At 45.9% G+C, this 22,518-nt stretch overlaps 1 protein-coding gene across 1 annotated transcript in view; it reads left to right on the forward strand.

The window, feature by feature from the left end:
- Nucleotides 1–556: 556 nt before the first annotated feature.
- Nucleotides 557–22,518, forward strand: part of p3h1 (prolyl 3-hydroxylase 1) — a 40,162-nt gene continuing 18,200 nt past the window's right edge. Inside the window, exons 1-7 of the mRNA XM_078558197.1 lie at nucleotides 557–1,303; nucleotides 11,807–11,959; nucleotides 12,901–13,090; nucleotides 16,423–16,554; nucleotides 17,453–17,592; nucleotides 19,626–19,715; nucleotides 21,225–21,277. Of these exons, the coding sequence (XP_078414323.1) occupies nucleotides 866–1,303; nucleotides 11,807–11,959; nucleotides 12,901–13,090; nucleotides 16,423–16,554; nucleotides 17,453–17,592; nucleotides 19,626–19,715; nucleotides 21,225–21,277 (1,196 nt within the window). The 5' untranslated portion in view covers nucleotides 557–865. The remainder of the gene's footprint in view (nucleotides 1,304–11,806; nucleotides 11,960–12,900; nucleotides 13,091–16,422; nucleotides 16,555–17,452; nucleotides 17,593–19,625; nucleotides 19,716–21,224; nucleotides 21,278–22,518) is intronic.

Genomic DNA, 22,518 nt, shown 5'->3' on the forward strand with positions numbered 1-22,518 from the left:
GGTTGAGTAATCGAATGCTATGTTTAAATAAAAGTGCTTCTCTATCTATTTAGCGCCAGGGTACATGAGGATTGTCTTAGATTATGTAAAGTGAACGTGAGCAGGGAATTCCCCAATTCCTTCCACCCTTGCTGCAACAAACAAGAAGTGATCAGAGGATAGGAATTCCTGCCTTTGGATTTGCAAATTAATTTTTGCACACACTTGCAACTCCCATTGTTTCCAGAACAGCTAACTGGAAAAGTGGAGACTGCCCTGTAGATACGAGGAAGGCAAGAGATTCTACAAGGGGTGAAAGCTGCGGGGCTTATGTTTTGGGTAAAGCAGCCTTGACTTCTTTAAAATGACAACTTGTGCTTTGCAAGCACCTTGAAGACCGTGAAACATCCCGAGGCCTTTTCCAAAGAGGGAATCGGACAGCAAGGAGCAGTTCGGGAGGAGGGGTCGGGCAGACGACAAGATTTTAACAAGGTTTTTGAAAGCGGAAAGGAATAAGTTGAACCCAGCCCCCAGTCCCTGAAATCAGAGCTGGAGGTCGAGGATCCTTGTGATTTTTTTTTTTGTTCAGCTTCTCTGAAGTGAATCCTTGTTTCCCCCACATTTCAGAAATTCCACTCTCCCCTGCCTTGAGCTTAACGCTAACTGTAACACATAAACATTCCATGTTTAAAGACTTTAAGAGTTTGTGAGCAGTTTGTGACTGGCTGCAGGGAGGAGACGGGCCGAGGCTCCTCCCTCCAAGAGGAAGCACTCTCTCGAGTTCAAATTTCATCCTAACCCCTGTTCCTCACAAGACTGCAGTGCCTCTGTCTCTCTCTTTCTTTTTCTCTCTCTCTCTCTCCCTCCGTTTCTTTCCACCGCCGACATGGCCCTCTGGTCTATCTTCCTCATGCTTATCTTGGCCGGAGGGAACAGTGCCCAACAGCAGGAGCAAGATCATACCCCACTGGAGTCGTATGATCGCCTGTTCAGCACTGCGGTGGAGGCCTATTACCGCAACGACTGGCAAGGGGTGATCATCAACATGGAGCGGGCACTGAAGAACCAAGCGGCCCTGCGCCGGGCTAAGATCCATTGCTGGACCCACTGCAACAACAAGACGAGGTTTGCCATCTCCAGCAGCGGCCAGGAATTCTTCTTCGACACAAACTTCTTCAATACGGTGCTGAGGAAGGCCGATTGCCTGAAGGAGTGTGAGGAAGACAAACTCGGGCCCTACTCCATGCATCAGATCTCCGAGGAGCTTCTGATTGAGTTCCAGAAGAGGACTCCCTACAACTACCTACAAATGGCTTATTTCAAGGTAATGTTAATCGGAACTGCCCATGATACCTTCAAACACGTTCTCCATCTCCCTCTAAATGGAAACTCTCCTCTCAATCTTCAAATCTATTTTCATCTAGACAAGCTCCAGCATCTGATTTATAGAGCCTTTCTGTGATTAATAGATGCCTCAGTTGGCATCGCTTAAAATAATAATTCACATTTTTATTTTTGAAACCCCATGGAAGCTGAATCTTAAAGGGTTCTCCCTTGCTTCTTCATGCTCTTGAGGTTTGAAATGGTGAATGCTGTGCTCACTATAGTGAGGGGTGGTAGTGATGAGGAATGAAATGCTTCTCCAGTTTGAAATCTACCTAGCTCTTTCTAGCCAGGTCAGATATTCCACTGAAAAATGGGTCTGAGACGGAGGTAGTCAGAGGACTGAAATCCCCTCACCCTATGAGCCTACTCTGCCCTGCAGAAATAGGAAATAACTTATGGGCCAAAGAAAGGTGTCGATTTTACCCTGGTTTAACAAAGGTCAGAAATATTGTAACACAGTCAGCACTGAGTGTCAAATTGAGAAGATTCTCTTGCTCCTTCTTTCTTGATGTGAACCCTCGACAGATTGTAGAGAACTGTTTTCAGCCCTGTTGTACCTGCAGAATTTGCGTCAGGTTTGATTCAAATGCTTGAGCTCCCGCTGAGCTTTGGCTGAGAAGTGGGTACATTGTGGCCACCAACGCTCATTCGTTTTAACATTCGCTTGGCTTGGCGTTGAAAGGGACACAGAAGGTGTTGCCTGCCCCAGACCCGTTGCCCTCCGGCGACATGTTTAGTCTGCTTTACTCCTGTCTTTGGCGGAGAGCTGCAGCTGGGCCTCCCCCTCCCCCCAGCCAAGCCCACCAGCCTGACTGCCACGTTGAAGTCGGCTGTCAGCTGAAGCTCCCTGTGGCTGCTTGCAGCTTCCATTCCAAGCCAGGTCTGCAAGCGGATATAAAAATCCCCGGTGAGCTTTGGAGGAGTCCTGGCTCTATGTCTGAAAACTACATAAGAAATAAGCTTATATCTCCCGTGGAAACAGTCCTTGATTTGTGTGATTTGATATAACATTTTTTAGTTGCCAGGCCACTTGTTGCAAATTTCTTTAATTAGTAGGAATCTGTCGACCCCCCATCTTGTTTAATACAATGATTTTCCTCACATTGTTTTACACAGTCTCATACTCTTTACCTGCCTCATCGTTTCTTTTACCTGCAATAGTAGCATCTATTTGGTTTTTTTTTAAAAAAAGCAAATAGAAAAATTTGCATCAAGATAGCAATCTCCCATAAACTGGGAGTTGTAGTCTCTGGAATTCAGAAATTATAGGGGGTGATTTGATTGAAGTTTTTAAGGTGTTATGGGAGGCGGATAGGGTGGATAGAAACTATTTGGGGAGCCAGGACTAGAGGGCATTATCTAACAATTAGAGCCAGACCATTCTGGGCTGACATTCAGAAACACTTTTACGTGGAAAAAAGGTGATAGAAGTTTGGAACTCTCTTCCACAAATGGCTATTAATGCTATATCAGTTGTCACTTTTATATTTGAGATTGATGGATTTTTATTGTACTAAAGGCATTAAGAGATATGGGGCAAAGGTGGTATGGAGTTAAGCCCCGGTTGTCTCACTGAATGGTGGAACAGCCTCAAGGGGCTAAATCAGGGATGGGAACGGATCCAGCCTGTTGCTCAATTTCACCTGGCCCACATCAAGGCTTCTAAAAACATAGACCTATGACAATAGCGCCTTCAAAATAGCATTTATCACCATCGTCACGAATGTGCTTTGGATAAAAGCATCAGCTAAGTTAGTATGATAATGTTTAACAATATAATATTCAAATTCGGCCATTGCATTAGAACAGCAGGCGAGTTGAACATTTCTGTTTTCTCTCTAAAAATACTAAATTAAGTTGATTTTTACGCGTGTGCGGCCCAAGACTGATTTTGTCCATGTGTGAACGTCAATGTGTGATAAGGAAAAGGTCCCCCGCCCCTGGGCTAAATGGTCTAACCCTGTTCCTATACGGCACTGACCAGATAATCTGTTTTTTTAAATGATGTTTGTTGAGGGATTATCATTGGCCAGGACACTGGGGAGAACTCCCAGGCTCTTCTTCAAAGTAGTACCATGGGATCTTTACCATCCACCTGAGAGAGCAGACAGGGCCTCGATTTAACATCTCATCCAAAAACTAGTATATCCAACAGTGCAGTGCTCCCTCAGTACATCACACACGGCAGGCTTGGGAATGAGACTTGATCTCACAACCTTTTGACTCAGAGGCAAGAAGGCTGTGAACTGAGCCACAGCTGACACCATCTTCAGCTATTTATTTTATTTAGCATGTGCGTCGTGACAGAGCCAAACAATGGCCTTGTCAGTAACGAAAACAGAAACAGAAATACCTGGAAAAACTCAGCAGGTCTGGCAGCATCGGCGGAGGAGAGCACAGTTGACATTTCGAGTCCTCATGACCCTTCAACAGAACTAAGTAAAAATAGGAAAGGGGTGAAATATAAGCTGGTTTAAGGGGTGGGGGGTTTTGTTGGGACAAGCAGCCAGTAATAGGTGGAGATAACCAAAAGCTGTCAGAGACAAAACAACAAAGAGGTGTTGAAGGTGGTGATATTATCTAAAAGAATGTGTTAATTAAGAGTAGAAGACAGGACAGATAAGGTACAGATTGCTCTAGTGGGGGTGGGGGAATACTAAAAGGTAGAAATAAACAATGGGTGGAAATACATTTAAAAATAATGGAAATAGGTGGGAAAAGAAAGATCTATATAAATTATTGGAAAAAACAAAAAGGAGGGGGAAGAAACGGGAGGGGGGTGGGGATGGAGGAGAGAGTTCAAGATCTAAAATTATTGAACTCAATATTCAGTCCGGAAGGCTGTAAAGTGCCTAGTCGGAAGATGAGGTGCTGTTCCTCCAATTTGCGTTGAGCTTCACTGGAACAATGCAGCAAGCCAAGGACAGACATGTGGGCAAGAGAGCAGGGTGGAATGTTGAAATGGCAAGCAACAGGGAGGTCTGGGTAATGTTTGCGGACAGACCGAAGGTGTTCTGCAAAGCAGTCACCCAGTCTGCGTTTGGTCTCTCCAATGTAGAGGAAACAGCATTGGGAGCAACGAATGCAGTAGACTAAGTTGAGGGAAGTGCAAGTGAAAAGCTGCTTCACTTGAAAGGAGTGTTTGGGCCCTATGACGGTGAGGAGAGAGGAAGTGAAGGGGCAGGTGGTTGCATCTTCTGCGGTCGCATGGGTAGGTGTCGTGGGAGGGGTTGAGGTGTAGAGGGTGATGGAGGACTGGACCAGGTGTCACGGAGGGAACGATCCCTACGGAATGCCGCCGGGGGGGGTGAAGGGAAGATGTGTTTGGTGGTGGCATCATGCTGCAGTTGGCGGAAATGGCGGAGGATGATCCTTTGAATGCGGAGGCTGGTGGGGTGATAAGTGAGGACAAGGGGGACCCTATCATGTTTCTGGGAAGGAGGAGAAGGCGTGAGGGCGGATGCGCGGGAGATGGGCCGGACACAATTGAGGGCCCTGTCAACCACCGTTGGTGGAAAACCTCGGTTAAGAAAGAAGGAGGACATGTCAGAGGAACTGTTTTTGAAAGTGGCATCATCAGAATAGATGCGACTGAGGCGAAGGAACTGAGAGAATGGGATGGAGTCCTTACAGGAAGTGGGGTGTGAGGAGCTGTAGTCGAGGTAGCTGTGGGAGTCGGTAGGCTTGTAATGGATATTGGCGGACAGTCTATCACCAGAAATTGAGACAGAGAGGTCAAGGAAGGGAAGGGAAGTGTCAGAGATGGACCATGTGAAAATGATGGAGGGGGTGGAGATTGAAAGCAAAGTTAATAAATTTTTCCAGGTCCCGACGAGAGCATGAAGCAGCACCGAAGTAATCATCGATGTACCGGAGAAAGAGTTGTGGGAGGGGGCCGGAGTAGGGGCCATTTCAACATTCCACCCTGCTCTCTTGCCCACATGTCTGTCCTTGGCTTGCTGCATTGTTCCAGTGAAGCTCAACGCAAACTGGAGGAACAGCACCTCATCTTCCGACTAGGCACTTTACAGCCTTCCGGACTGAATATTGAGTTCAACAATTTTAGATCTTGAACTCTCTCCTCCATCCCAACCCCCTCCTGTTTCTTCCCCCTCCTTTTTGTTTTTTCCAATAATTTATATAGATTTGTCTTTTCCCACCTATTTCCATTATTTTTAAATGTATTTCCACCCATTGTTTATTTCTACCTTTTAGTATTCCCCCACCCCCACTAGAGCAATCTGTACCTTATCTGTCCTGTCTTCTACTCTTAATTAGCACATTCCTTTAGATAATATCACCACCTTCAACACCTCTTTGTTGTTTTGTCTCTGACAGCTTTTGGTTATCTCCACCTATTACTGGCTGCTTGTCCCAACAAAACCCCCCACCCCTTAAACCAGCTTATATTTCACCCCTTTCCTATTTTTACTTAGTTCTGTTGAAGGGTCATGAGGACTCGAAATGTCAACTGTGTTCTTCTCCGCCGATGCTGCCAGACCTGCTGAGTTTTTCCAGGTATTTCTGTTTCTGTTTTTGTTTTGGATTTCCAGCATCCGCAGTTTTTTGCTTTTAATGGGCTTGTCAGTGGCTAGGTGGAGTTCTTTAATCCCACCTGCAGGTTTAGTCAGCGGTCACTCCTCAACAAGTGTGAGTTGTTGTTTGGACTGCTCCACAGCTGAAGCCTGGATGGCTTTGGTGGCACAGGGGCCTTGGCCAGGCTGGGAACAGTTTAAAAGAGCCCGGTGTCGCCATGGGAGATCAAAGCCAGTTGCCAGGCAGTGGGGCTTATGATGAAAGAGTGGTTTCTGGTGGGTGTTTTCTCCTGCCAATCCTCCTGCCATAGGCCCTCAGCTGTTATTATCCTCGGAAGGTGGGTTTAACTGGATGGGGCGGTGTGAGGGAAGGTGTACGGCTGGTGGGTTGAGAAGGTCATTGAATAAGGACAGGCTTGGGTTGGAGTAGACCTTCTGCAGTAGCTGGCCTGTTGCAATTACCCTCCTGATGTGGGGAAAGGGGGGCAGTGTTGCTCAGGGCTGGGAGCCAGGGGAGGTGAGTTGGTTAGAGAGTACCTGTAATGACGGGCATTGTTGGGTTGAGTTGCACATTGATACGTTTGGTGTGGGCAGATTGGTACCACACTGGGGCACAGCATTCTGCAGTTGAGTACATGATGGCAGAAGCAGACGCGCTTAGGGTGTTGACCTGTGATCCCCATGAGGCATCGACCAGTTTACTGAGGAGGTTGTTGCAGGTTTTAATTTTGTTCACAGTCTTGATGTGGTGCTGTCTGTACGTGAGGGTTCTGTCAAGAGTGACACCTGGATAAACAGGGTGAGGATCATGCTTCAGTCCTTGGCCATCCAGAGTGATGTTCAGTTCCCTCCTAGTGCTGGCATTGTGAAGGTGCAATGTACTAGAGACTGCAAATCTACTTTATATAGTTCATCTTCTCTTACTATTTCAATCATAGAGGCGTCTTGGATTTTCACTTTGGCATCTTAACTTTAAAAACCTCGCTGTACATGCAAGGAGAACTAGTATAGAAATATGCTATAACATTAGACACCAATGAAATAAGAAAAACTAGCTGGGTTGCCCTTGATGGCTTTGTTACTGATTGCAGTGCTTGGGTGGGTTCCGAGGTCCATGGTTCAATCTGTGGCTCATACAGAGGGCAGCTGTCATGATTCCTCTGTTGGCCTCAGTACCCTTGCACATGGGAGGGGAAAATGGAACCAAAATTCCCACTCCTGTTTCTGGCTGGAAAGTCTTGTCTGCATGGGCATCAGGATAAGATTGGGCTCAACTATGAAGTTTAACCCTAAGGGCGAATAACTTGCTGACTGGGTCTAGGTTTGTGGTGAAGAATGGAAATTAGGGCAAGAGAACAGAAAGCTGAGGGAGACTAGGGCGACCAGATGTCTTGGTTTTGCCAGGACAGTCCTGGTTTTTCATTAAATGTCTGACAATTTCCTAAAAATAGTTCATATGTCCAGGTTTTCACCTTATCTCTTTTTGTCAAATATAAACAGGGCCTTGGGAGGAGAAAATCTGTGCAAAATTTTGTCCTTCTTCCTGTATCCTTCCCCCCACCGCCCCCTCGAAGCCTCCAAGGGAGTTGTCACTACCTTTTTGTCACTGATGGCTCCATTGCTGATGATGCCTTTTAACATAGATTGTTAGGAGCTCCAGGATTTTGACCCAGCAACAGTGAAGGAATGATGATATATTTCCAAGTCAGGATGGTGAGTGGCTTGGAGGGGAACTTACAGGTGGTGGTGTTCCCATACATCTGCTGCCCTTGTCTAGATGGTAGTGGTCGTGGGATTGGAAGGTGCTGTCTAAGGAGGCTTGGTGAGTTCCTGCAATGCATCTTGTAGATGGTACACACTGCTGCTACTGTGCGTCAGTGGTGGAGGGAGTGAATGTTTGTGGACGGGGTGCAACTCAAGAGGCCTGCTTTGTCCTGGATGATGTCAAGCTTCTCGAGTGTTTTTGGAGCTGCACTCATCCAGGCAAGGGGAGAGTATTCCATCACACTCCTGACTTGTGCCTTGTAGATGGTGGACAGGCTTTGGGGAGTCAGAAGATGAGTTGCTTGTCGCAGGACTCCTAGCCTCTGACCTGCTCTTGTAGCCACAGTATTTATATGGCTAGTCCAGTTCAGTTTCTGGTCAATGGTAACCCCCAGGATGTTGATAGTGGGGAATTCAGTGATGGTAATGCCATTGAGTGTCAAGGGGCAATGGTTTGATTCTCTCTTGTTGGAGATGGTCATTGCCTGGCACTTGTGTGGCACAAATGTTTTTTGCCACTTGTCAGCCCAAGCCTGGATATTGTCCAGGTCTTGCTGCATTTGGACACGGACTGCTTCAGTATCTGAGGAGTCGCAAATGGTGCTGAACATTGTGCAATCATCTGCGAACATCCCCACTTCTGACCTTATGATGGAAGGAAGGTCATTGATGAAGCAGCTGAAGATGGTTGGGCCGAGGACACTACCCTGAGGAACTCTTACAGCGATGTCCTGGGGCTGAGATGATTGACCTCGAACAACCACAACCATCATCCTTTGGGCTGGGTATGACTCCAACCAGTGGGAGTTTTCCCCCAATTCCCATTGATTCCAGTTTCACTTGGGCTCCTTGATGTCACACTTGGTCAAATGCGGTCTTAATGTCAAGGGTGATCACTCTCACCTCGCCTCTGGAGGTCAGCTTTTTTGTCTATATTCGAACCAAGGCTGTAATGAGGTCAGGAGCTGAGTGACACTGGCGAAACCCAAACTGTGCGTCAGTGGGCAGGTTACTGCTAAGCAAGTGCCGCTTGATAGCACTGTTGATGACCCCTTCCATTACTTTACTGATGATGGGGAGTAGACTGATGGGGCGGTAATTGGCCGTGTTGGATTTGCCCTGCTTTTTGTGTACAGGACATACCTGGGCAATTTTCCACATAGCCAGCTGGATGCCAGTGTTGTAGCTGTACTGGAACAGCTTGGCTAGGGGCGCTGCAAGTTCCGGAGCATAAGTCTTCAGTGCTATTGCCAGAATATTGTCAAGGCCCATAGCCTTTTCAGTATCCAGTGCCTTTAGCCATTTCTTGATATCACATGGAGTAAATTGAATTGGGTGAAGACTGGTATCTGTGATGCTGGGGACCTCCGGCGGAGGCCGAGATGGATCATCCAGTCGGCACTTCTGGCTGAAGATTGTTGCAAATGCTTCAGCCTTATCTTTTTCACTGATGTGCTAGGCTCCCCCATCATTGAGGATAGGGATATTTGTGGAGCCTCCTCCTCCAGTGAATTGTTCAATTGTCCAGCACCATTCACGACTGGATGTGACAGGACTGCAGAGCTTAGATCTGATCCATTGGTTGTGGGATCGCTCATCTCTGTCAATCAGCCCAATTAATACAGCCCAAGGTTCTTCACTGGAGCATTGATCAGAGACAATATGACACTATGTCACATAAGGACACATTAGGACAGAGAACAACATCTTGGTCATTCAAGGATGTACGTTTTAAATAGTGTCTTAAAGAAGGAGAGAAGATTAAAGAAGTGGAGAGGTTTGGGGAGGGAATTCCAGATCTTAGGGCCTAGGCAATTGAAGGCACAGCCACTAAAGGAGGAAACAAAGAAAATCACAGATGTGCAAGAGGCTGGTATTGGAGGAACACAGAGGTCTTGGAGGGTTGTAGGGCTGGAGGAGGTTACAGAAATATGGGGACTCATTATACGGAGTTAGATTGTTAAAGTATCTGTGAAACTTAAGTGATGAATTGCTACCTAATTAATACCTAATTGCTACATAATCTGCTGATCAAATATTTGCCCCAATATAATCTTTTTTAAAAATAATGATCTGTAGTTTTTAGACAAAGCTGGCAACGTGGCGTTTTGTTCGAGTTTGGAGAGGTCAAGGGGATATAGTGGGTTGGAAGCACTGTATTTGGTGCATAGCCCAGTGGTAGAAGGGTTCACTGCTCACCTTGTAGAAATGCTATTCCAACTGTAAGACACATATTCTGTAGATGCTAACTTAAAGCATTGGGAAGAAGCCTGAATTGTAATCCTGGGCAATCAATTCCACAATGCCCACTCTTTTTCTGAAGTAGTTAAATCAAAACTCTCTGTTCACCTTCTCTGTCCTGAGCTGGGGCCCTTGCCACCAGTTATAGACTTTGCCATAGGTTGGATCAGGCCATGGATCAACAGGAGTCTTTTGGCCTGACATCCAATAATAATCTTTGCAGGAGTCCTGACTGGATGAGATTCCAGACTGCTGTATGCTACACTGTAGTCAGTTTGGGCTCGGCTAATGATTAGAATCATGTATAAACTTGTCTAGCATAAATCTTTGATCACTGTGTTTGGTTTGAAGTTTAGATTACCAAATTCTCACTGGTTGGGAATATATAATTAGCCTGATCTTACCTCAGTCCTGAACCCCTAAACCCTTCTGCTTTCCTTATGATCCTCCCCACCTTTAAAAGGCTTTTTTAATGCCACATTTTCAACCAAGACTTCAGTCATCTCTTTTTACACACCCAAATGAGAGTCTGCATGGACTTGATGGGCTGAATGGCCTCCTTCTCTGCTGTAATCACTCTCTGACATGTTGATTTTTTTCTTTTGTAATGGGGAGATTGGAGCTTTCAATATTAAAGGTCCCGTGGAATAGCATATTGTTGTTTTTGTGTGTCCCAATGGATTTAATTAATCCAATGCTCCTTATGGACATCCTCTGAAGCATGAGGCTAACTTTCATATTGTAATCCTAGTTTTCTCCTTTCCCCTCCTGATGGCCTTGCCTGCTTGCTTGGATAACCTTCCATGGTTTTGGCCATATCTCAACTGGCTATTATTCATTTGTGCACCCCAGTACTGAGGGTTATCAGGGGAGCATCTGAGCAGTGGTCAATCCTGTACTTACCAACACATACTCACGTGTAGTCTTCCCTGGGCCATTTTCCTTTTCCCAACCTGGAATGCAGAATCCAGTTGGAGCATCCCTTCCAGTGCCTCCACTGAGATCAGCTCTCTCAGTACCGACTGGGGATTAAACATGTAACCTTGTTGGTCTGTAAGGCTCATCCACTCGATGGCTAAAATGAGCCATGAGCTGGAGAAATTAGTTTAAAAATTGTTCAAACTAAGATTGGGATGGATTCTTAATTCCCCATCACCTAGCGTCGCTTGTTTTAATGAGCATAACATTTGTGTAAAAGGCATTTTTCTTTCTCCCTTTCCACTAACAGTTGTCTATAGTTGTTGACAAGGCACTTTTGAAGTGCTGGAATAAAATTGCAGCCTCTTTTTAACTTACAGCCCACACAAAAAAAAAAAGAAAATGAGGGAAAATCTAAAATAAAGACAAAAAGTGTTAGAAATATATTTCAGATCCATCAGCATCTGGGACATTGATTGAAGTTTTTGTTTGATCCTTTCCCTTCACCTCTTCTCCCCTATTTTTCTGAATTGCTGAATCTTTTTGGCACCATATCCTGCCAGCAACTTGCCCAAGAATCCATTCTTCACTTGGGAGCATCAGTGGATCGTTAAACGGTAGAGGGCATCCTAGCCGAACCCAGTACAGTTCTTGCCCAATGTTCGTGCAGAGCAGGAGTCATCAGATAGGAATCAAGACTGGGACCTGTGACAGATGTTTCCCCCTCAAAAGCCCAGGGGAGCTGTGGCCAATTGTAGGACCTGAGTTCTGAGTTTGTTAAACTTGGAGCACAGGTCGACAGTGGGAGCTTCCTGTCTCAGTATCACATGGGGAGATGTATTCATTGGAACACCTTCTGCTGATATGCCTCTCACAGGGGCATTACCCTATTTGATTTGCTGTGCCCTTCCTCCATTTTCTACACCTCTTAGGATGTCCTTTTGATGGTGTGTAAAATACGCCCTCTGTGTTTTGTGTTACAGATTAAGAAACTGGACAAGGCTGTGGCCGCCGCTCACACCTTTTATGTGGTGAACCCAGAACACCTGGAAATGAGGCAGAATCTGGAGTATTACAAGATGATGGCCGGCGTGAAGGATTCAGACTTTAAGGATCTGGAATCCAAACCCCACATGGTAATGACTTGCTAACTGGCAAAGCTGTATCCCAGGATGGGTATGGGAGTGTAGTGGTTCTATTACTGGACTAGGAATCCAAAGGCCTAGCCTAATAAGCCAGCAAACGTGAGTTCAGAATCACACTTTAATAGTTTGAGAATTTGAATTAAGTTTAAAAATCTGGTAAATGTGACCATTAAGCTGTTGGGTTCTTGTTAAAAAGCCAACTGGTTCATTGATGTCCTTTAGGGAAGGAAATTTGTTCTCCTTCCCCCATTTGGCCTAGATTTTATTCCAGACCAGTGCCAATATGGTTAACTGTTCTCTGAAGTGTCCCAGCAAACCACTCAGTTGTATCAAACTGCTATTTACCAGAGTTCAAGGAAAGGCCCACCACCCAAAGGCAACCAGGGTTGGGCAATAAATGCCAGCCTTGCCAGTGGCGCCGACTTTCCAAGAATGAATGAACAAAGTAAAACCCCAGGATAATTTCAGTTCCTACATCAACCACAGTATAACTTTATGGACTGAAGTTGCAGATTTAATAGTCACCAATGCTGAAGTATGGATAGCTTTGTACTGTGCGTTGATGTTGGCTATGACCTGGGTTAAACAACTCTTTATAGTAGAGTGTTGCAGCATAAGCAAGGCATGTTAGTTTATATGTATTATTGGCCTGTACATCCTTTACTGACAAAAGTGGGATGCAGCAGGATGGGCATGGGATGGGGGAGATGGATATTCTGCATCCAAAGAAACAAATGTGACTTGGGAACACGCATGTGGGGTTGCAAACATGCTGACACTTTAGCATCAGAACCAGTGCTCTGAATTCTGCCCCGCAATAAGGAGTATAAGCAAAGACCAGGTGTGTGTGCAGCAGCTCTAGGCAGGTAGATACTGTGTGGTTAACTTTGAATGGGTATCCTTTTGACCCCTTCTGTTGCCTTGTTTCTCAGGAAGCTTTCCGCACAGGGGTTCGACTTTACACGGATGAGCAGTTTGAGCCAGCAATCGAGTATTTAGAAAATGCATTGGTGGAATACTTCAAGGCAGACATGGAGTGTCGTGCTCTCTGCGAGGGTCCATACAACTTTGATGGCTACAGTTACATAGACTACAATGCAGACCTGTTCCAGGCTATAACAGGTAACGCTTTCACATATGCTGAAGCCAAAATGGTCCAGGAACCTTTCATCAGCTGCTTCAACAGTGGCTCATTTGGTAGCACTTGTGCCTCTGAGCCAGGTGGTTGTAGGCTCAAGCCTCTTTTTTTAATTCATTCACGGGATTTGTGCTTCACTGTCTGGGCCAGCATTTATTGCCCATCCCTAGTTGCCCTTGGGAAGGTGGTGGTGAGCTGCCTTCTTGAACCGCTGCAGTCCATGCAGTGTAGGTACACCCACAGTGCTGTTAGGGAGGGAGTTCCAGGATTTTGACCTAGTGACAGCGAAGGAACGACGATACATTTCCAAGTCAGGATAGTGAGTGGCTTGGAGGGGAACTTGCTGGTGGTGGTGGTGTTCTCATGTATTTGCTGAGTCCCTCTCCAGAGTTCTGGGTGCCTAAATCTAGGTTAATGCTCCAATGCAGTACTGAGGGAGTGTTGCACTGTTGCAGGCACCACCTTTCAGCTGAAATGCTAAACTGAGATCATTGTTTTCTTACTCAGGAGAGTATAAATGATCCCATGGCATTATTTCAAAGAGAAACAGTGGTGTTCTCCTGGGTGCTCACTTCTTTGTGCAGGAGTCCTCTCCCCGTTCAACGGATCCTTTTACCCACCTCCAATATTCTCCCTCCACTTGGACCCCTCCCTCTGGATTCTTACCTTCTCTTGATCTTTTCATTGAGAACTGTCGGCGCGACATTAGCCGTCTCAATTTCTCTGCTCCTCTCACCCATTCTAATCTGTCTCTCTCTGAACTCACTGCACTCCGTTCTCTCAGGTCCAACCCCAACATTGTCATCAAACCCGCTGACAAGGGTGGTACTGTTGTTGTCTGGCGCATTGACCTCTACCTCGCGGAGGCTGAGCGTCAACTCGCAGACACTTCCTCCTACCTCTCCCTGGACCATGACCCCACCACAGAACATCAAGCCATTGTTTCCAGGACTGTCACTGACCTCATCTCCTCTGGAGATCTTCCTCCCACAGCTTCCAACTTGATAGTCGCCCAACCTCGGACGGCCCGCTTCTACCTCCTACCCAAAATCCACAAACAGAACTGTCCTGGCAGACCGATCGTGTCAGCCTGTTCCTGCCCCATGGAACTCATTTCTCGTTATCTTAACTCCCTTCTCTCTCCCCTTGTCCAGTCCCTTCCCACCTACATCCGTGATTCCTCTGACACCTTACGTCACATCAACAATTTCCAGTTCCCTGGCCCCAACCGCTTCCTCTTCATCATGGATGTCCAATCCCTCTACACCTCCATCCCCCACCAGGATGGTCTGAGGACCCTTAGCTTCTTCCTTGAACAGAGGCCCCAACAATCCCCATCCACCACTACTCTCCTCCGTCTGGCTGAACTTGTTCTCACACTGAACAATTTCTCCTTTAACTCCTCTCACTTCCTCCAAATAAAAGGTGTGGCTATGGGTACCCGCATGGGCCCCAGCTATGCCTGTCTCTTTATGGGGTATGTGGAACATTCCTTGTTCCAGTCCTACTCCGGCCCCCTCCCACAACTCTTTCTCCGGTACATCGATGATTACTTCGGTGCTGCTTCATGCTCTCGTTGGGACCTGGAAAAATTTATTAATTTTGCTTCCAATCTCCACCCCTCCATCATTTTCACATGGTCCATCTCTGACACTTCTCTTCCCTTCCTTGACCTCTCTGTCTCAATTTCTGATGATAGACTGTCCACCAATATCCATTACAAGCCTACCGACTCCCACAGCTACCTCGACTACAGCTCCTCACACCCCGCTTCCTGTAAAGACTCCATCCCATTCTCTCAGTTCCTTCGCCTCCGTCGCATCTGTTCTGATGACGCTACCTTCAAAAACAGCTCCTCTGACATGTCCTCCTTCTTCCTTAACCGAGGTTTTCCATCCAGGGTCGTTGACAGGGCCCTCAACCGTGTCCGGCCCATATCCCGCGCATCCTCCCTCACGCCTTCTCCTCCTTCCCAGAAACATGATAGGGTCCCCCTTGTCCTCACTTATCACCCCACCAGCCTCCGCATTCAAAGGATCATCCTCCGCCATTTCCGCCAACTCCAGCATGATGCCACCACCAAACACATCTTCCCTTCACCACCCCTGACGGCATTCCGTAGGGATCGTTCCCTCTGGGACACCCTGGTCCACTCCTCCATCACCCACTACTCCTCAACCCCCACTTATGGCACCTCCCCATGCCCACGCAGAAGATGCAACACCTGCCCCTTCACTTCCTCTCTCCTCACCGTCCAAGGGCCCAAACACTCCTTTCAAGTGAAGCAGCATTTCACTTGCATTTCCCCTAACTTAGTCTACTGCATTCGTTGCTCCCAATGCGGTCTCCTCTACATTGGAGAGACCAAACGCAAACTGGGCGACCGTTTTGCGGAACACCTGCGGTCTGTCCGCAAGAAAGGCCCAAACCTCCCTGTCGCTTGCCATTTTAACACTCCACCCTGTTCTCTTGCCCACATGTCTGTCCTTGGCTTGCTGCATTGTTCCAGTGAAGCCCAACGCAAGCTGGAGGAACAGCACCTCATCTTCCGACTAGGCACTTTACAGCCTTCCGGGCTGAATATTGAATTCAACAACTTTAGATCTTAAACTCCCCCTCCCCCTATCCCCACCCCGTTTCTTTCCCCCCCCCCTTTTTTTTTTCAATAATTTATATAGATTCTTCTTTCCCCACCTATTTCCATTATTTTTAAATCTAAAACTAAAACCTTGTTAATCTTTTCTACCCCACCCCCATTAGAGCTGTACTTTGAATGTCCTGTCTTCCATTCTTAATTAGCACTTTTCTTAGACAAATATCACCACCTTCAACAACTCTTTGATCCTTTTGTCTGTGACATCTTTTGATTATCTGCTCCTATCACGGCTTGCTTATCTCCACAATCACCACACCCTCAACTTCTCTCTTCCCCCCACCCCGCCCCCGCCCCCCCCACCTTAAACCAGCTTATATATTTCTCCTTTCTCCTAACTATGCTTCAGTTCTGCCGAAGGGCCATGAAGGCTCGAAACGTTAACTGATTTCTTCTCCACCGATGCTGCCAGACCTGCTGAGTTTTTCCAGGTAATTCTGTTTTTGTTTTGGATTTCCAGCATCCGCAGTAGCTTTTAGCTTTTTGTTTTTTGCTCCTGGGTGTCCTAGTTAACTTAACCAACATCACTTAAAAAAATTATCTGGCCATTATGACAGAATGCATGTGAATATGGCCGGAGCAAACTGCTGTTTCAGGTTTGTATGTACATAGACTGGTACATTATAGTGTGACCTCTCCATCTTACTCGTCATCTGCTTTCAGATCATTATATTCAGGTGCTGAACTGCAAACAGAATTGTGTGATAGAGCTGGCAAGTCGGCCTGACAGAGAAACGCCCATTGATGACTTCCTCCCCACCCATTTTGATTACCTTCAATTCGCTTATTACAACTGTGAGTGTCTCATGTTCTTAAAGGGGCGGTGTCACCTCGCTAGGGCCAGGGGAGGGGGAGGGAGTTACATTTTTAGGCAAGTTGGGTTCCAGAACCTGCGAAAATGGTTCCGTTCCCCACTGCGAGTTGGATCACAGGGGCAGGTTTCTGTGTGTAAGGATTTTTAATTATAGTTTATTTCCTCCCCTTCCCTAAAGACATTAAGTCACTCTGAGGTAGAGTTCGGTGGGTACCAGTTATCGTCCAGCACCTTGCCCAAGTGGTAGTACTTCACATGTGTACCTGGGCAATGAGTTTTGCCACATATTTAGCCCTTCTGGGTCATCATGTCCAAACCTTGTCCAATCCAACATCACCATGTGCACAAAGCAGGGAGCAGCATGGTGCTCTTACCCTCTCAACTTCAAATATCTGCCTCGGTGGTTGAATTAAACACATCTGTGATTAACAAAGAGGCCACATACCCATACGCCCCTGTAAAAAGGTACATGTGGATTTTACTGAATGTGTTTTGTGGATAATGAGATATGTTTTAAAAGGAGAAATTTACAGATCTTTGGCAAAAGAACAGGAGAGAGGGAATAATTGGATGACTCTTTCAAAGAACTAGTATTGGCACGATGGACCTCTTCCTGTGATGTAATTGGTACAGGTTTAGAAAATGTTTGAGTTGTCCAGCTTAACATTCGCCAACTTGTATCGAGTAAAAGTTGCCATAACCATGTTTGGGGAGCATAATCGGAAGGTGACAAAAGTTTACCTTCCCTGTTAGCAGTTGGACTACTGAGGTCAAAAAAAGGGTTTGTTGAGTTTAATTGTCTTTTCCTGTTCCATTAAAATACACGTTCTCATTCTGGAGGTTCAGCCCTTAACAACTTTGTCTTTGTCCTGATTTCAGCTCAAAACTATTCCAAGGCCATCGAATGTGCCAAAACCTATTTGCTTTTCCATCCGAATGATGAAGTAATGATCCAGAACTTACAGTATTACCAGGCAGTATTGGGAGAAGAACAGGCCAAACCTATCAGTCACAGAGAGGTAGATCTACTCCACATATGGAGGCTTCAATATCTTTCCTCGATGAAATCAATTCAATTCTTTTCAAATAATAACAAACAAAGGCCAGCATTTATATGGCACCTTTCACAATTGCAGGATGCCCAAATTACAGCCAATTAGGTAATTTTGAAATGTAGTCACTGTTATAATGTAAGAAACAGCAGCCAATTTGTGCAAAGCAACACCCTTCCAATCATAATAATGCCCAGATAATCTGTTTTTTTAAATGTTGATTGAGGGATAAATATTGACCGGGACACCAGGGAGAACAAAGCATCAGCCTAGAATTTTGTGCTCAAGTCCTGAAAAGGGACTTGAACTCACAACCTCCTGGCTCAGGAACAAGAGCGCTACCAACTGAGCCACAGATTACTTGATCAAGTTATAGCAATTATAGGGCCTTGGGCCTCCAGTCCTCCAGGCCCTTTCTTGATCTATTGCATCAGTGCATGGCAACATTGATCAAAGCCACAATAGGGGGAATCTCCAGAGGAAGTCCTGCCCGTACCACCAGGAGTGTCAGCTGCAGGGGCCTGAGATATGGTTTCTTGTCCACACACTCCTGTGATGTCGTATGACACGGGAAACTCAAGTCAGGGACGCAAGGGGGATAAAGTATCTCAAAAAGAGACTCTGCCCAAGAGCAAGAATTTCTCCCAATCTCCTGGACAACATTCCTCCCTCAACCAGCACCACCCAAAAAATAGGTTAATGAGTCATCACCAATTGTAGGTTTCTCTTGGCTGCAGAGAATCACCGTATTTTATCAGCATTCTACATAAGATGCTAACAGATGTTTCTAAAAGATATGATAAGGTTCAGTAGAAATGCAAGTCTTTTAATTTCTCTTTCTCTCTAGTGGGTTAACAACTGGCAACTTTGACATGGTGATGCTAAACACAATCTCAGCCTCTAATTTCAGTTGATGCCTGCCCCCTTCTGATCCCCAAATCACCTTTCTAATTCCAATTGCTAACAGTTGAAGAGATGAACCCACTCTCTGGAAAGATCCCTCCATTACTTGCGTTTCTATATTGTAGCCATTTTGCGGCAGATCCAACAAACAATTAGATTCATTCAGAATGTATTCAGACCAGGAGCTTTGAGTGATTAAATTAATAGAGGGGACTATAGTAGGAGCTTATGCGATTCTTTCCCTTACTGGTCTCCACAGCATTGCTCTCAATTCATCTGGCAGGGACCAGATCATATTCTGACTGCATCCCTCCACACAGGGCAACAGAACTGTACAATTGAGGGTGAGGAGATATGCCTGCGACATATGGAGTTGGAAGTGCATAGGTAACTTTGAGTTCCCGGAATAGACTGGGGTCTTTTCGTAGCATTATATAGAAATCGAAACAGCTTGGCCAGGCCATTCAGCACACTGGTCAATGCCAGTGTTAGCTGGCATGCAAGCATTAATCCTAATTCCATGTGTCCACCCTGTTCCGCATCCCTTCATCCCCTTACCTTTTGTTGTAATTTAGGTGGGACACTGGTTGGCAGAACCCCTGTGGAAATGGGGGAGATGCTCCCCCTGCCACTTCTGGCAGTTTCCACAAGACAACTACAGGTGCCCAATGGCAGCTGGTATCCTGAGTAAGATGAGACAAAGAAGACCATGGAGGCACAATGCATCCCCTCCCACCCTGGTGCGATGCAGCCTAGTAGCATCTGGACCCCCTGAAAAGGGCAACATCTAAAAATAAAATTTCTAGATCAGCCCCCAAGTTGTAGCTGAATTTGGAGAGTTTGTGGGTGTGCTGCTGATGGGGCCTCAGTACAGGCAGGCGGCTACCCCTGGCTCATGGGGCAGGCATACAGGTCAAAGAGCCCCACAGAGTGGCACTTCCACCTGATAGCCCAGTGCCATTGCCCACCTCTGCCGAGGGATCAGAGGTATGCACAATCCTGATGCAGCTTTGGGATCTTTGTATGCTTTGTGAGGGCTGCTACGAGAAATAGCTGTGGTTTATTTGACTGCGACGATTTCTGATCTTTCCCCACAGTATATCCAGAGATATATCAACAACTCGCTGCTGGAGAAGGAGCTGCTATACTTTGCCAACGAAATCTTTGGAGTCACCTTTATAGACCCGGTGAGTGTCGAGTCTGCAGGTTGAGCATTACCTGGGAGTAAACAATCAGAACATTCAGTTTGATTCGCAGAGCACTTGCAAATGGTTCCCGTTCTGCTTTGAATGTCAGCAGTGGGCTGCCTCTGAAAACACTCTGCTACACGGGGTCTATGTTTAGACACCAAGGGTGGTTTTCTGTTGGTCAATTCTGTGTTTGTCAAGTGGTGTGATGTTAGAACTGGGAGACAGCCTTTCACACCCAGTGTCAGCGTCAAGCAATACAGGTCTGGTGCACTGCAGTTAGGTACAGTGTAAAATTCTGCTTAGCCCCAACCTCAGAAAAGCACCCATATCACCAGGGTCATACTCTGTGGCACCTCTAACATCTTTATAGGTTCTGCAATTGACTCTGCTCTTTCTTTTAAAGGCCCTGAAACTCTGTAAGCCCACAGAACAGAACTCACCAGCTGTTGTTGAGTCGATGTTTAAAACTAAATGCACAAAGCCAATTTTTAGCAGCTGTCTGTACCCCTAACAGGCTTTGTCTGAAACAAAGACAGCCAGTAAGATAAAGAGGGGAGAACATTGCATCCATCCTATTTGGACCTTGCTCACCTGGCATCCTTTTTGAAAATGTGAATGGGCCTTTTGAGTGAGAGTGCAATCATTACGCTGTTATCCAGACCATTCTTCTCTGTAGGTCTCTCTGTAACCAGCCACTAGGATAGGCCAAGGAGTTAGGAACGTTGACCATGGGGTGATCATGATGCTAGGTCCATTATTAATCTCAAAATTGAGATTTTTATTAACTAAAAATAAGAGAGGATTTGAAGCAAAGATGGGTCTATGGATTAGGTTGCAGATTAGCCATGATCTCATTGAATAGCAGAACAGGCTCGAGAGGCTATATGGCCTCCTCCTGTTCCTATGTTTCTATGAGTGAAAGATAGGGAGACATACAGATAATGGAAGAGTACCTTAATGTGGGGGGTAATTATAAGTTTGACCGATAATGTAAACTGGTGATATCAGTTCAGTTGCTAGTTGAAGTCAATAGTGATGAAAGTACTGCAGCAATCTGCGATGACTCCTTTGACAGCATCTTCCGAATCCACGATTTCTACCATTTACAAGGATAAGGGCACCAGATGCATGGGCACATCACCATCTGCAATATCCCCTCCAGACTGCACACTATTTTGACATGCAACTATGTCATTGTTTCTTACCTGACACTAGATCAAAACTCTGGAACTCTCTTCCTAACAGCAGTGTGGGTGTACCTACACCACATGGACTGCAGCGGTTTAAGGAGGCAGCTCACCAGCACCTTCTCGAGGGCTATTAGTGATGGGCAATAAATGTTGGCCTAGCCAGCGATGCTCATGTTCCATGAAATAATAAAAGAATGGAGAGATGTACACCAGTGAGCTGATCCAATACCGGCCATTTTAAACTAATGCCCACAGTCACAATGACCCCAGTGTTTCCAATAATAGGTGACTGATGAACTTTCTCCTGCTTTTTCAGGACAAGTGGACCCCAGAGGATGTGATGCCTGTTAAACTCAAAGAGAAGCAAAAGTAAGATTCAAAGTTTCGCCATGGGACCAGTTGAATTTGGTGATTAAGACGAGGCCAGAAACCTGAGTTTGTTTAATTGAAATGACCGTTGCAGCTTGCATTTGGTCCTGTTCTCCCAGATGACCCTCATCAATCTGTCATCTTGCCCGTATCCCTCTGTCCACAACCATATGTGATTATCTCCTCGCCGTCTTGTCGTCAGCTTCAGTGACCATCTCTGGTAACTGACGCTAGCACTGGGTGAAAGAGAGCTCAGGGCAATGCTACTTTTGGCAGAGGGGGCTGGCTGTGGTTTGTTTTCTCTGGTAAAGAAGACATTTTGATGAGATTGTCCTTTATCTGACATCCAGCCTTAGGATCCAGCCTCAGAGAAGAAGAAAAGTGGGTGAGATAGCAAAATAAAAAAATCTTGGAGGAGAAACTCTTTATAAATTTATTTTAAAAATAAAATGGAAAAATGTGGCTAGAGAAGTTTTAGATGCTTAAGGTTTATTTGTCTGGCAGCAACTTCTGGCTCCTGAATGGGGTGAAGTGACAAAAGGATTCCTCTTCTCCTGTGCACTGTAATTGCGGGGAATTCATTGTCTGGGTTTGATTTGGAGAGGGACTTGGTTCCGGAATCTACTGGGATCTGGTTCGGAGGCAGGTGTTACTCAACTGGTGACACTGGCCTTGTGTTTTGTTCAAATTGTTTTCAAACGCCAGTGTTGGCTTACAGCTACACAGGTAGGAAGGCCCTACTTTCAGGCCCCAGTCTAGGCTGAGTTTGCCGATTTCAGCCAGGTTGATGGTAAGTGTTGGATCCTGGTCACTAGTTTAGTTAGACTAATGGATCCAGGTTGCACACTTGTTTCAGGATGACCAAGTTGGTACCATAGACAGAGTAGGTCAACAGACAGTTCTTATGTAGAACACATTCTATTTGTTTTGCAAAGGAACTCAGCAGTTACACTTGTGTGCTTACAACTCAAACCATGACTCTATATTACAGACTCTAAGGTAGCCTCTGATATTAGATACTAAGATCATGTGATCTTCCATTATAACATTCTTCTTAAGTAAGATTTTACAGTTCCTGGGCTAGAAAGTGGGTTAAAACTCAGCCTGGTCTCCTGTCGCTTCTGGAAAGTGCTAATGTATGGATGTCAGGCTAGAAAAGGAATAGGCCCAACTACAGTGTCCAAGCCTGAATCTCGAAAGGGCACACTCACTGTGAAGACTCAAATGTGAAAGTTGAAGTC

The sequence above is a fragment of the Cetorhinus maximus genome, chromosome 15 (genome assembly GCF_964194155.1).
Source record: "Cetorhinus maximus chromosome 15, sCetMax3.hap1.1, whole genome shotgun sequence".
NCBI classification, from domain to species: Eukaryota; Metazoa; Chordata; class Chondrichthyes; order Lamniformes; family Cetorhinidae; genus Cetorhinus; species Cetorhinus maximus.